At 44.0% G+C, this 15,075-nt stretch overlaps 1 protein-coding gene across 7 annotated transcripts in view; it reads left to right on the top strand.

Moving 5' to 3' along the window:
- LOC129189104 (discoidin domain-containing receptor 2-like) overlaps window positions 1-14,749 on the top strand; it is a 30,080-nt gene extending 15,331 nt beyond the window's left edge. For 4 of the 7 annotated variants that reach the window (XM_054790447.1, XM_054790448.1, XM_054790446.1 and 1 more), the window contains 14 exons: window positions 1,258-1,489; window positions 2,556-2,703; window positions 2,765-2,867; window positions 4,989-5,172; window positions 5,252-5,492; window positions 7,165-7,260; window positions 7,688-7,827; window positions 9,724-9,880; window positions 11,481-11,704; window positions 11,916-12,052; window positions 12,236-12,433; window positions 12,514-12,748; window positions 13,391-13,540; window positions 13,607-14,746. In XM_054790447.1, the coding sequence (XP_054646422.1) occupies window positions 1,258-1,489; window positions 2,556-2,703; window positions 2,765-2,867; window positions 4,989-5,172; window positions 5,252-5,492; window positions 7,165-7,260; window positions 7,688-7,827; window positions 9,724-9,880; window positions 11,481-11,704; window positions 11,916-12,052; window positions 12,236-12,433; window positions 12,514-12,748; window positions 13,391-13,540; window positions 13,607-13,756 (2,395 nt within the window). In that variant the 3' untranslated portion in view covers window positions 13,757-14,746. Of the gene's footprint in view, window positions 1-1,257; window positions 1,490-2,555; window positions 2,704-2,764; window positions 2,868-4,988; window positions 5,173-5,251; window positions 5,493-7,164; window positions 7,261-7,687; window positions 7,828-9,723; window positions 9,881-11,480; window positions 11,705-11,915; window positions 12,053-12,235; window positions 12,434-12,513; window positions 12,749-13,390; window positions 13,541-13,606 lie in introns of all 7 variants that reach the window. The other 3 variants (XM_054790449.1, XM_054790450.1, XM_054790452.1) reach the window with 3 other exon arrangements.
- Window positions 14,750-15,075: the final 326 nt, after the last annotated feature.

The following is a 15,075-nucleotide window of genomic DNA, read 5'->3' as shown; positions in this document are numbered from 1 at the left end:
GAAAAAAAAGTGTCACTTTAGTAGCAACTAAACTATTAAAGATGATCTTTTCAAAGTTGCAATATTATGAGAAAACAAAATCAAGTGAAAATATTATGCATATTATGAAAATACAGTATTATTAAAGAAGTCGTAATAGGACAAGAAGAAAACGTACAAACGTATTTTAGTCATAATAGGACAAGAAGAAAATGTCCAAACGTATTTTAGAAGGAAGTTGAAATCTTTAGGAAAAAAAGCAGCAAAAGTGGGGCAGGGGAAGCAAGAGAGTGAAGTTGATATTAATGATAGTTTTTTCACCTGCACGACGAAGCTGAGATGTAGTTTTTCTTCTACATATGTACGTATATATACTACATACATATGCACTGTTATATATATTGTATATAATATACAACTAATATAATATACTGTATAACTTCTTACCTTTACAGAACATCAAATTTGCATCCTTTTATTTGTCACTTTGTAGCCCTCACTGGAGGAAAAAGTTTGGACACCCCTGCTTTAGCGGGCCCATTTTTCCTCAAAATATTGTTTTCATTCCAAAACTGAACAAGTAAGCATTTTGCTGGCACTTTTTGAACGTTCTTCCTTTGTAATTTGAAATATTTTGTGCTTCTTCTCGTCAATTCTTCCTAAAAGGTCTGACTAAACCCAAAACATTTGAAAATCCATGCAATTTTTAAACCCAATGAATCCATGATGAGCACCCGAACATATGAAGACAAACTACATTGTATTTCTAAAGAAGAATTATAGCTAGACATGCAGAAACGATGTGAAATGATTGGAAAAGAGGAATGGATGCAAGTCATTGCTGATGCGGACTTCCTGCACATCCTGCTCAGATGGAATTCAATCGCGTTTCTCACCGTCTGAATCTAATTGCTGCCACACGCAACTTTCTTTGGCCTCATGGCAGCTTATTTAGCAGCCACATTTGAATGAAAAATGCACAGTTAGCGAGTCAGCAACTTGTAGCTGCTTTGTTTCATGGAACGATGCTGCACAGAACAAACGTGCAAGAGTGCACCAACACCGAGGCAACATTTTAGCCAAAGTTGTTGTGAAAAAGCCAATCATGGCCTGGGTAACAATGTTCCATGCTTGGGAGGGCAGGAGGCAGACTGGAATATGTTGAAATGATGAGGCATCTTGGCTGAACTTCCAGGATGCCACTGATGCCGCTTGTAAGAACCTTGAAACGTCTTCGTGTTGGAAAGACGATTTGTGAAATTCTTGGTGACCTCCCAGGTTGGACTTTGAGGAGGGCGACGGCGCGTGGTGTCCGGAGATAACGGTGGAGCCGGACAACCTGAAGGAGTTCCTGCAGATCGACCTGCGCTCGCTCCATTTTATCACCCTGGTGGGCACCCAGGGTCGCCACGCCGGGGGCATGGGCAACGAGTTTGCGCAGATGTACAAGATCAAGTACAGCCGCGATGGCAGCCGCTGGATCTCCTGGAGGAACCGGCAGGGCAAGCAGGTGGGTGGCGACATGCTCCTTGTTTTCTACATCACGTCAGATGTTGGCCGTGATTGCACGATGACGGACAGTAAGCGTATGTCGCAGTCAGCTCGCTTTTCGGTTAACGTGGAAAACGGACACCAAAGTTAGCGTACAGTACGGCATGCGTCTCGTCATGTTAGTTAGTTAGCCCTAACGTGTTCTTAATCGATCGGTTTTATCTCAAAACCTCCTTGTGAGCAGCCTGTTAGCCTGCTAGTACTCGGAAGCAGGAAATCAGCTCCGTCACCTGTCTATGATGTCATCAGCAGTTGACTGACAGCTTGAAAAATCTTAAAGGAAAAGTGCACTTTTTTTAGGAATGTAGCCCCCCAGCCGCAATCCTTATGTGAGACATGAACGTAGTCTTTCTCTTTTCTCTGCATTGTAACGATATAAAAACACATCAAAAGAAACGTAATGGGACATACCGAAAACACCTCCTAGCCATGTGGGCTACTCAGGGTTTAGAGGGCTGAGGTATCTCCTGGCAGGTGTGTCTTCTGTTTGGTGGATTTCTTCAGAACAGGTGGTGACGAGCTCAACTCTTGTTACACCTCAACCTAATCATTAGAAGTCATTATGAAAACAAAGCAACATAACGTACACAAGTCAATAAAGAAATGAATTATGTCTTATTTTGTCTTATGATGTCTACTATATGGGGTAATAGGAGTGTAAAGGTGACTATAGGGGTGTTATTTCATGTCTAGATGGCTCTAATCATGTTAAAAAAAAAGCATATTTAGAAGGTGGTAAACAGGTTTTCTACGTCTTATATGTCTTATTTTGTCATTATGTCTACTATATTGGGTAATAGTGTAAAGGTGACTATAGGGGTGTTATGTCATGTCTAGAGGGCTCTAATCATGTTAAAAAAGCATAATTAGAAGGTGGTAAACAGGTTTTGTAAGTACAGAAATGTTTGATTTCTAAATAAATAATCCTACTTTGCAGAAGAGGATTTACGAGGGTGGGGTGCGGAAGCGATGAAGCGCCATCAAGGAGGCTTGACTGTACTTCCTGTGTGTTTTGGTGTGTGCAGGTGATTGAGGGAAACAGGAACGCCTATGACATTGTGCTCAAGGACCTGGAGCCCCCCATCGTCGCCCGCTTCGTACGCTTCATGCCCGTGACGGACCACTCCATGAACGTGTGCATGAGAGTGGAGCTGTACGGCTGCCGGTGGCTGGGTAGGAGGAACCGACGTCACCGTGGCAACAGCATCAGCTGATCATCTTCTTTGATTGACAGATGGGCTGGTGTCCTACAATGCTCCAGCGGGCCAGCAGATGAACTTACCCGAGCAGACCGTCTACCTCAACGACTCCGTCTACGACGGCGCTGTCATCTACAGGTACGTCATCTGCCGTCATCACGCGCCTTCTTGTTGTTGCCCGGTGGCCATGGTGACGGCAAACACACAGCGGGTTCCAAGCTGAGTCGTGATTATTATTGGATGGCAGCAGTGAGAGTGGCTCATGTCCTTGGCTCAACTGCTTTGCTCTTTGCTGCCACCTGCTGGTGATCATTTTTACAGCCTTGCTTCATATTTGAAGATGCTGCTTAGCGTCGGGAGGATGCCGAGGCTTTCACACAAGACATTCTAACATCCTAATAGTCCATTGCTACAGCAGTGGCCTACAGCCTGCCACTGTGTGCAAACAAACTATAGAAATATGCTCATGCTCATGCTCATAATGATAGTCATGCTCATGCTCATGCTCCTACACATGCTCATAGTCATAGTCATACTCATGCTCATAGTCATGCTCATATTCCTCATGGTCATACTCATGCTCATGCTCATACTCAACAAGAGCCAAATATTTGACATTCAGAAAAGGACAGCAGATGTTTTTATACAGAATTTCGTATACTTGATGGCTGCTGTTTTTTGGTTTTGGCAAGTTAGCAGAGATGCACAATATTTTTTTTTTCCAAACTGATACCAATAACTTTCAGCTTCTCATCACCGATACGATACCGCTCACCTTTGTACTTTAGATTTAAGTGTAGTTTGTGCACACGTGGAGGTAAGAAGGACTGGAACAACTCAAGAAATATGATGACATGACTACTAGCACATCACTACTAGCAGGAGAACCAGAGTATAGAGCAGGAGGAGCCACTTGCTGTGGCCCAGCAATGTGCACCGTTTTCGGGCACACGTTCCGAGCAGCCGGTGTGACGCCACGGAGATCTCTGGCAAACCTTTTGCACTTTTCAAACACGTGGCGCTGGCGTTTCAGGTGGCTGCTCAGTTTTTTTGTGCGCTCCATGGGTTTTATTCCCCTCATATTGGTCCAATAATCATTGTGCAGCCCTAGAACTAGTTAGTGTTTTTAGCATGTGCGCCTCATGGTGGACTAGTGGTAAGCATGTGGGCCTCGTGGTTCAATAGTGGTTAGCATGTGGACAAGTGGTGGACTAGTGTTTAGCATGTGGACTAGTGGTGCCATAGTGGTTAGCATGTAGACTAGTGGTTGGCATGTGGGCCTCATGGTGCAATAGTGGTTAGCATGTGGACTAGTGGTTAGCATGTGGGCCTCATGGTGCAATAGTGGATAGCATGTGGGCCTTATGGTGGACTAGTGGTTAGCATGTGGAGTAGTGGTGGACTAGTGGTTAGCATGTGGGCCTTAGGGTGGACTAGTGGTTAGCATGTGGAGTTTGGTTTGGTTTAGTTTAGTGGTGGTGGACTAGTGGTTAGCATGTGGGCCTCATGGTGGACTAGTGGTTAGCATGTGGAGTAGTGGTGGACTAGTGGTTAGCATGTGGCCCTTAGGGTGTACTAGTGGTTAGCATGTGGAGTAGTGGTGGACTAGTGGTTAGCATGTGGGCCTCATGGTGGACTAGTGGTTAGCATGTGGAGTAGTGGTGGACTAGTGGTTAGCATGTGGGCCTCATGGTGGACTAGTGGTTAGCGTGTGGAGTAGTGGTGGACTAGTGGTTAGCATGTGGGCCTTAGGGTGGACTAGTGGTTAGCATGTGGAGTAGTGGTGGACTAGTGGTTAGCATGTGGAGTTTGGTTTGGTTTGGTTTAGTTTAGTGGTGGTGGACTAGTGATTAGCATCTGGGCCTCATGGTGGACTAGTGGTTAGCATGTGGAGTAGTGGTGGACTAGTGGTTAGTATGTGGGCCTCATGGTGGACTAGTGGTTAGCACGTGGGCCTCATGGTGGACTAGTGGTTAGCATGTTGGCCTCTTGGTGGACTAGTGGTTAGCACGTGGGCCTCTTGGTGAACTAGTGGTTAGCACATGGGCCTCATGGTGGACTAGTGGTTAGCATGTGGGCCTTTTGGTGGACTAGTGCTTAGGTTAGCATGTTAGCATGCACTTTGTTGGAATCATTTAGATAAAAAGGTGAAATGTTCATTATTATTCACGCTTATTTTGCACGACCTCCAAGTCAAACTGCACTTTCATGTCTTTTGATTCAATAATTGAAGATCTTTCCTGCCTGTTTGTGTCCCAGCATGACGGAGGGTTTGGGTCAGCTGACAGACGGAGTGTGCGGGCTGGACGACTTCACGGAGGGTCACGTTTACAACGTGTGGCCGGGATACGACTATGTCGGCTGGAGTAATCAGAGCTTCCCCGACGGATACGTGGAGATCATGTTTGAGTTTGATCGCATACGAAACTTCACCACGATGATGGTGAGGCCCGCCACGCCGCCACGGGATGTCAGAAGTCTTTAGGCGACGGCGTCACAGGTCTTTGTTGTGCGACTCACAGGTTCACTGCAACAACATGTTCACACGCAACGTCAAAGCCTTCCGCCGGGTGGTCTGTTACTTCCGCTCCGAGGCGGACTGGGAGGCCACGCCCCTCTCCTTCAGCCCTGCCGTGGACGACACCGACCCCAGCGCACGCTTCGTCACGGTCCACCTGGCCAACCACATGGCCGGCGCCATCAAGTGCCACTTCTACTTTGCAGATGCTTGGCTCTTGTTCAGCGAAATCACCTTCCAGTCAGGTCGACACACTTTTTATACCCTTCTCAAAACAATATACGAAATATACTATATATACGCCATATACACCATATACTATATATACACCATATACTATATATACTATATATACGCCATATACTATATACTATATATACGCCATATACTATATACTATATATACTATATATATGCCATATATTATATATACGCCATATACTATACAGTATATACAACATATACTATATATACGCCATATACTATATATACACCATATACTATATATACGCCATATACTTTATACTATATATACACCATATACTATATATACGCCATATACACCATATACTATATATACACCATATACTATATACTATGAAGCTGTCGTGTGTAGACTTTAATTACTGAGTCCTAGCTCAGTCACAATCATTCACAAGATCCACACAAACTGTCAGGTGTTCCACATAAAATGCCGTCTTGATTTCCTGGTCAAACATGTAACTTTAGAGCATTTGCACCAAAACATTACCGCAAAAGTAGGCTGGGAACAGGACGTGCTCCCAGTGACGCTACAATAAAAAAAAAAATACGCTAGCATGCATGTGGCAGCGGTAGCAAAACTGAGTTCGGTTGTACTTACTTATTTTAGAATGTACTCACGTTATTTTTTTATCAATTCTCATCCACAAATCCATCAAAGTCCTCATCTTCTGTATTTGACACAAACAAAGCCGTCTTCTTTTCCGTTCGCTACTAGTCTGTTAACTTGTCAGTGTTATTCAGCTCCGAAGCAAAGAAGGAAACTTCTCCTGTTGCTTCTGCCAACTTTATTTATTGAACGCGGCCACCAGACAGCAGCTCAGAACACACACACATCTCTCTTTATCGTCTCTCCTTCCTGCTTGCCCACAAGACAAAGGTTAAACAAGCCCCACTACATAGCTGTCCAGCCAATGCCTGTAACAAGTGACACCATTTATTTCCTGGTGTGAGACAATGTGCACAATGTGTGTCAATACTGTAATGCCGCTTGTTGTGGGGAAGGAGAGACTCACGTCGCCGATGCACTTTAATGGCTTTATTAACAGCGGAGAACACTGCAGGACTTTACATCCACGCCAACATAAACACACTTCCCAACTCTCTCCAAACTCACAGCTAGCACTGAGCCTAGCTCTCCTGCTCGGGACGCCCACCGTCACTTCCCATCACTTCCTGATGAACTAAAGTTGTAATGACACTCTGCCGTATAAAAAGTAAAATATTAAAAACAAGCCTAAGACATTACTAGCACAGCTTTGTTCTGTGTGTGGTGGTCCCACAGTGCCCTCTACTGGTCAACATTATCCCCCCCCCCCCCCATTTTTTTTTTTTTTCCTCTACTGGTCAACATTCAAACTGGACGCCAACCTGTCTATAGAGGCCACCTGTCTATAGCAGCCACTTTTGCAGTCTCCCTCTAGTGGCCGCTATAGACAAGTTTGACTGTACTATATATACACCATATACTACAGTATATATACAGTATATAGACCATATACTGATATACAGTATATACTATTGGGGCAGATATACAGTATACAGTATAGACCATATACTACCTGTATATATTAGGGCAGTACACACAGTAGATGTTGGATGTATTGTAAGCTAGCTAGCATGACATGACGTTGACAAGTCTTGTTGTGTTTTCCAGACATGGCCATGTATAACACAACCATGTATAACACAACCATGTATAACACAACGCCGGCTCCTCCCAAGGCAGGCCTTCCACCCGTCCTTCAGCCAGGTGAGTGAACATCTCACCTCCTTGTCTTCTGACTTTAATGCTCGTTTGGCAGCGTAATGTGTTGTGTGTCATGCAGTGTGTAGAGTATGTTGTGTAATGTGTTGTGTGTCATGCAGTGTGTAGCGTATGTTGCGTGTAGACAGGCATGGGTGTGTCCCAGGGTCAAAGTGCACGTCTCTTAGCTGGACTGCTGATGTCCAAGTAAGAAAAAGCCTCCAATAAAAGGATCACGTACTCTGTCATCTGGTGGCCATCTTTCCACGCTAGCCCTTCAGCAACACGCTGTTTGCATTGGTCAAGGTCGTTTGCATATGGAATTGATAACTGATGGTATCACTCGTACTGCCCGTGCAGCTGCAAGTTGCACTTGTGTGTACGCGTGTGACCTTCCACTCAAAGTCAAAACGACACCTCTCCCTGCCCCCAGAGGATGACCCCACTCACAAAGTGGACGACAGCACCACTCGTATTCTGATTGGTTGCCTGGTGGCCATCATCTTCATCCTGGTGGCCATCATCATCGTCATCATCCTGTGGCGGCAGGTGTGGCAGAAGATGCTAGAGAAGGTGAGTCGCTGCTGCCTTTGCTCAATCAGAAAGTCTTCTTCAGCTTTCCTTTTCCACGATTAGGATGATTTCAATGATGACAGCATTTGTGTTTTCATTTGTAACGAAGTAATTATGGATAAATAACCATGTAAAAAAAAGTAATTATGTAAAAGTACATTTCAAATACCATCACTTTCTATCATTTAAAAAGTAATTATGTATAAGTACATTTCAAATACCATAATTTTCTATCATTTAAAAAGTAATTATGTATAAGTACATTCCAAATACCATCACTTTCTATCATTTAAAAAGTAATTATGTATAAGTACATTTCAAATACCATCTCTTTCTATCATTTAAAAAGTAATTATGTATAAGTACATTTCAAATACCATAATTTTCTATCATTTAAAAAGTAATTATGTATAAGTACATTCCAAATACCATCACTTTCTATCATTTAAAAAGTAATTATGTATAAGTACATTTCAAATACCATCTCTTTCTATCATTTAAAAAGTAATTATGTATAAGTACATTTCAAATACCATCATTTTCTATCATTTAAAAAGTAATTATGTATAAGTACATTCCAAATACCATCACTTTCTATCATTTAAAAAGTAATTATGTATAAGTACATTCCAAATACCATCACTTTCTATCATTTAAAAAGTAATTATGTATAAATACATTTCAAATACAATCACTTTCTATCATTTCAGATGAGATCATCACATTATGTGTTTATTCAGTCATTAGGATTGATCAAATCATTTCTATTCTTAACAAAGTTGTACTTCATATCATTATAGTTGTTTTATAATAATGTCATATTTGTATCATGACATTAAAATATATGATTCAATAAATATAAAAATAATGTAATACAATCGTTTCAAACAACAATTGAACTTGCACAAGAAGGATTTACAGAAGAAATGAGGAGAGCATCCTCATTTCTTCATTGTTGTCATTGTTGGACTTCCTGCTAAGCTACGTCTTGGACGGGTGGACAAATAGAAGGATGGCGGCAAGAAGAGCTGAGGTGTCCAGAAGACATTTCCATGCTTTTCTTCATCATAACCACAATCACCCAAGCAATGCAGCGTCATAAAGGAGCACTTACTGGATGAGAACATCTATGAGTTCTACCAAGTACATCTATGAGTTCTATCAATTACATCTATGAGTTCTACCAAGTACATCTATGAGTTCTATCAAGTACTGTGTGGGTCTGTTTCATGACTGTAGAGAAATGTACACGTTTGTGTACAGTATCTGCTCTGAATAGTTGTGATTATGTAGTTGTGACTAAACAATGTGAATATACAAAGTATATGTACAGACTAGCTGTATACACTACTGTATTTCAGATACTGCATGGGCATTATGCTGTACACACTAGTATGAATATGGAGTGATATGAATATGCATACTAATGCTAATGCTAATTAGGTGACTGTAGCAGACCACACCCCCAGGGAGGAAGCTAATTGGTATTTAGCTAATTGTAGCAATGATGCCAATAGCCTCAGAGATGATTTGAGCTCATCAGAAGCTCATTATTTGATTGCATGTGAATGATTGTATTTGACACGGGACGATACTACATGCTTACTTACCACATACTTACTTACTAAATACTTACTAAATACTTGCTTACTTACTAAATGCTTACTTACTTACTCACTAAATGCTTACTTACTTACTAAATGCTTAGTTACTGCTAAATGCTTACTTACTGAATACTCACTAAATACTTACTTACTAAATACTTCCTTACTTGCTAAACACTTAGTTACTACTAAATGCTGACTGACTTACTTACTAAATACTTCCTTACTTGCTAAATACTTAGCCCTGTGCTGCCCCAGGAAGTCCAGTCATTGTGTTTTATTGTTAATACAGAGCGAGACATTTGCCTACAGCCACAACCAGCCCAGTAGAAGCAACGAACAAGAGTCCACCTACGAGCACATCTTTCCTCTGCAGGCCCCCCACTACCAGGAACCCTCCACCATCATCTGCAAGCTGCCCCACCTGGCACCCAACTCACAACAACCTGGTACACACACACACACACATGCACACGGGTACACATCACACACACAGGTGTACACACACACACACACACAGGTGTACATACATAGTGTAGATACAGGTGTACACACATAGATACAGGTGTACACACATAGTGTAGATGCGGGTGTACACACATACAGTAGATACAGGTGTACACACATAGTGTAGATACAGGTGTACACACATAGTGTAGACACAGGTGTACACACATAGTGTAGATACAGAGGTACACACATAGATACAGGTGTACACACATAGTGCAGACACAAGTGTACACACAGTGTAGACACAGGTGTACACACATAGTGTAGATACAAAGGTACACACATACATACAGGTGTACACACATAGTGTAGATACAGATGTACACACATAGTGTAGACACAGGTGTACACACATAGTGTAGATACAGAGGTACACACATAGATACAGGTGTACACACATAGACACAGGTGTACACACATAGTGTAGATACAGGTGTACACACATAGTGTAGCTACAGAGGTACACACATAGTGTAGATACAGGTGTACACATATTGTAGATACAGGTGTACACACATAGATACAGGTGTACACACATAGTGTGGACACAAGTGTACACACATAGTGTAGATACAGGTGTACACACATAGTGTAGACACAGGTGTACACACATAGTGTAGACACAGGTGTACACACAGTGTAGACACAGGTGTACACACATAGTGTAGATACAGAGGTACACACATAGTGTAGATACAGGTGTACACATATTGTAGATACAGGTGTACACACATAGATACAGGTGTACACACATAGTGTGGACACAAGTGTACACACATAGTGTAGACACAGGTGTACACACATAGTGTAGACACAGGTGTACACACATAGTGTAGACACAGGTGTACACACAGTGTAGACACAGGTGTACACACATAGTGTAGATACAGAGGTACACACATAGATACAGGTGTACACACATAGTGTAGATACAGGTGTACACACATAGATACAGGTGTACACATGTAGATACAGGTGTACACACGTAGATACAGGTGTACACACGTAGATACAGGTGTACACACAGACACAGGTATACACATAGTGTAGATACAGGTGTACACATAGTGTAGATACAGGTGTACACATAGTGTAGATACAGGTGTACACACATAGATACAGGTGTACACATAGTGTAGCTACAGAGGTACACACATAGATACAGGTGTACACACATATTGTAGATACAGGTGTACACACATAGATACAGGTGTACACACATAGTGTAGATACAGGTGTACACACAGATACAGGTGTACACACATAGTGTAGATACAGGTGTACATACATAGATACAGGTGTACATACATAGATACAGGTGTACACACATAGTGTAGATACAGGTGTACACACATAGATACAGGTGTACATACATAGTGTAGATACAGGTGTACACACATAGATACAGGTGTACACACATAGTGTAGATACAGTTGTACACACATAAATACAAGTGTACATACATAGATACAGGTGTACACACATAGTGTAGATACAAGTGTACACACACAGTGTAGAATGACAGCATCCATCCTGCAGCCTCCAGCAGCACGGTGGCATCCACCACAGCCGCCGCCCAAGACGGAGCTCCTCACTATGCTGAGGCAAACGTGGTCAACCTGCAAGGCGTGACCGGCGGAAACACCTACGCCATCCCCGCCCTCACCATGGACCTCCTCTCAGGGAAGGACGTGGCCGTGGAGGAGTTCCCCCGAAAACTGCTGACCTTCAAGGAGAAGCTGGGAGAGGGACAGTTTGGAGAGGTTGCTTCTTTTTCACCACACTTTCAATGAAGGAGCACAAGGGACACTACTAAAAAATACAACTTCTCCTTTTCCTCCTCCTCCTTGTTCTTCTCCTTCTCCTTCCTCTAATTCTTCTCCTTTTTCTTTTCCTCTTCCCCCTTCTCCTCATTCTTCTTTTCTCCTTTTCCTTTCCACCTCCTGCTTCTCCTCTTTCTTCTTCTTCTTTCAGGTGCACCTTTGTGAGGCAGAGGGCATGCAGGAGTTTCTGAGTGAAGGTGTTCAACTGCAGGAGGAGGAGGAGGAGGAGAAGGAGTGTGTTTTAGTGGCGGTGAAGATGCTGCGCTGTGATGCCAACAGGAATGCCAGGTATGGTGTGATACGTTTCTTCAGTGGGCGTTTAGTGCAGCGAGGCGGCATCTTGCCCTCTCAAGGTCATCCTCCAAAGGAAGGAAGTTGTGGGGTCGGTGGCGTAGACGCGGAACAGAAGGCGTGGATGTGGGTGTGTTTTCATGAGGCCACCGCTAACAGGACGTCCTTTCATGTCCTTAGGAATGACTTCTTGAAAGAGATAAAGATCATGTCTCGCCTGAAGGACCCCAACATCATTCGCCTGCTGGCCGTGTGCATCTACAGCGAGCCTCTGTGCATGATCACAGAGTACATGGAGAACGGCGATCTCAACCAGTTCCTGTCCCGCTACGAGCCGGAGGGACAGCTGGCGCTGCTCAGCAAAGCGCCCACGGTCAGGTGAGTCCTCTGTCCTCACAGTCCTGCCTCCAGCTCACGCCTCTCCTCTTCCTTCTCCTCCTTCTCCTCCTTCTCTGCAGCTTCAGCAAGCTGTGCCACATGGCGGCTCAGATAGCGTCAGGCATGAAGTACCTCTCCTCGCTGAACTTTGTCCACCGAGACCTGGCCACGCGCAACTGCCTGGTGGGCGACAACTTCACCATCAAGATAGCCGACTTTGGCATGAGCAGGAACCTGTACAGCGGTGACTACTACCGCATCCGAGGCAGAGCTGTGCTGCCCATCCGCTGGATGTCCTGGGAGAGCATCCTGCTGGTGAGGAGCCGCTCTTACGCTTCTCTCCCACTGCGCCCTTCAAGCATCCCCTGTGGAAAACCACCTAAGGACCACCTTACTTGGAGCTTGGTTGCTTTTTCAGCTGCTTCACACACGCATCTAGACCTTATTTACTGTATGTCTTATATGTCTTCTTTTCTCCTATTATGTCTACTCTATGGGGTAATAGGAGTGTAGAGGTGACTATAAGGGTGTTATTTCATGTCTGGAGGGCTCTAATCATGCTAAAAGTGTATTTAGAAGGTGGTAAACAGGTGTTCTATGCTCTAACTACCAAAATATTCCATTGGTGAAGAAGGAATGGTACTTGGTGGAATGGACTTATCACAGGTGGGTGTGGAACCAATGAAGCGCCATAAAGGAGGGATTGCTGTACATGGTATGTCATCATTTCCCACAGAGCAGCGGTTGCACCAACAGGCACATGCAGTCAGCCAAGTCATCTTGACACGCTTGACACAAGTGTAGAGTAGAGAATGGCAGATATGCTGCATTTGTGTTGGCATGTAAAAAGCATGCATGTGATTTCAGCCATTTGAAAGATGTCAGCTTTACAGGTGCTAGGGTGGGGAGGGTAGGCCATTGCAGGTGCAAGAATAAAACAAACTTTCCTGACATCAGGGCAAGTTCACCACAGCCAGTGACGTGTGGGCCTTCGCCGTGACGCTGTGGGAGATCCTGACCTTCTGCAAGGAGCAGCCCTACGCCCAGCTCACCGACGAGCAGGTCATAGAAAACACGGGGGAGTTTTTCCGGGATCAGAAAAGACAGGTGAGCGTCAAAACCCTCAGCGACTGCAAAGCAGACAACTTAAATCCTGTTGCCGTTAACCCACAGATCTACCTGCCGCAGCCTGGCCCGTGCTCGGACTCGCTCTACAAGGTCATGCTGGGCTGCTGGAGGAGGAACGCCAAGGAGAGGCCGTCCTTCCAGGAAATACACGCGGCCCTTCTGGATTTACAACCTGAGGCCGCCGTGACCACTTAGACACAAGCAGGAAGCTGCTTTGCGTTTCTCTTCTTAACACGCCGGCGAGTGACCTTCTGCACGTTTCATCTTGTTCTTGTTCCACACCGACATGGGACGGCTTGAATGTACTTTCCACCCTCACGTTTCCATCTTCATTTTACTTCCATTATACTCACATTCAGGATGTTTTCAAGCTGTGGTGCTTCTCAACTTGTCCTTTGGTGTCGGGGAAACAGCAGGTGTCGCCATGGCAACCGTGTGTGGCGTCGGGTGCCGAATAGCATCGTGCACAGAGAAAAGAGCTTCAGCTAGAAGGACACATGCTACGCTTGCAACAATTTCACATCATTCTATCATTGCACTCGTTTCTACAACAATTCTTTCTTTACTTTCTGATTCTTTCACTCAATGACGATGACGATGAGGAGGGGATCTTTACAGGGGTGCAGATGCCTAAACTCGTGCAGCCACAGGATTTCTCTACAGATTTGCACATGGAAATGTTTATACTGCACCACTAAACCGGGGGTGTCCAAAGTGCAGCTCATGGCTGTTTTTTTATTAACCCACAGAACATGCTAAGAAATATGATTGTACTAAAAAAAACAGCAAAACTGGAAAAATCAGCATTTATTTTCCAAGAATAAAGTTGAAATATGACAAGAAAAAAGTTGTCCATTAGGTCACAGCTCTTGTTTATCAGTTTTGTGGCGTTGGGGGGGGTCTCCGCCGCGAAGGTTTGCAAATATAACAACATGAGTATTCCAAGTAGTAGTGGACATTCAGTAATAAGCAACGCCACAAACAAGAACCACAGTGAGACTTGATTATTCTGCATTGAACTCCAGCAGTACGGTGGCTCGTGATGGTCAAAATGTCTACTACTGTACCCGGCCACTATTATTTGTATTTTGCTAGATAACTACGTCCAATTAAATTTAAACCCACATTGACGGTGTCTATAGGGGTGTTATTTCATGTCTAGGGGGCTCTAATCATGTTAAAATTTCTATTTAGAAGGTAAACAGGTTTTCTGTGCTATTCCATTTATATGTAAGGAGTCACGGGTGGGTCTGGAACCAATTGACCGCAATAATGGAGGGATTACTGTATTCTTTGTGTACACCACATTGCTACTTCAGACGCTACGGGATCACTCAGGGACACAGTATGGGGGGGTGTCGTAGAGCGTCACGATGCTCTCCATGTGCAGCGGAGGCTGACTGTGCACTGACGGTTTGGGACTGTTTTGGGGCGGGACGTGCTGCTCCATGAGAACAGAAAGTAGAGAACAAGACGTGCTTTCACCTTCGAGTCTCCAAATAGCAGCTCTCCAA

Source organism: Dunckerocampus dactyliophorus, chromosome 10, assembly GCF_027744805.1.
Source record: "Dunckerocampus dactyliophorus isolate RoL2022-P2 chromosome 10, RoL_Ddac_1.1, whole genome shotgun sequence".
NCBI lineage: Eukaryota > Metazoa > Chordata > Actinopteri > Syngnathiformes > Syngnathidae > Dunckerocampus > Dunckerocampus dactyliophorus.
Note: the sequence above shows the minus strand (reverse complement) of the source record. Positions and strands in the feature narration are given on the sequence as shown.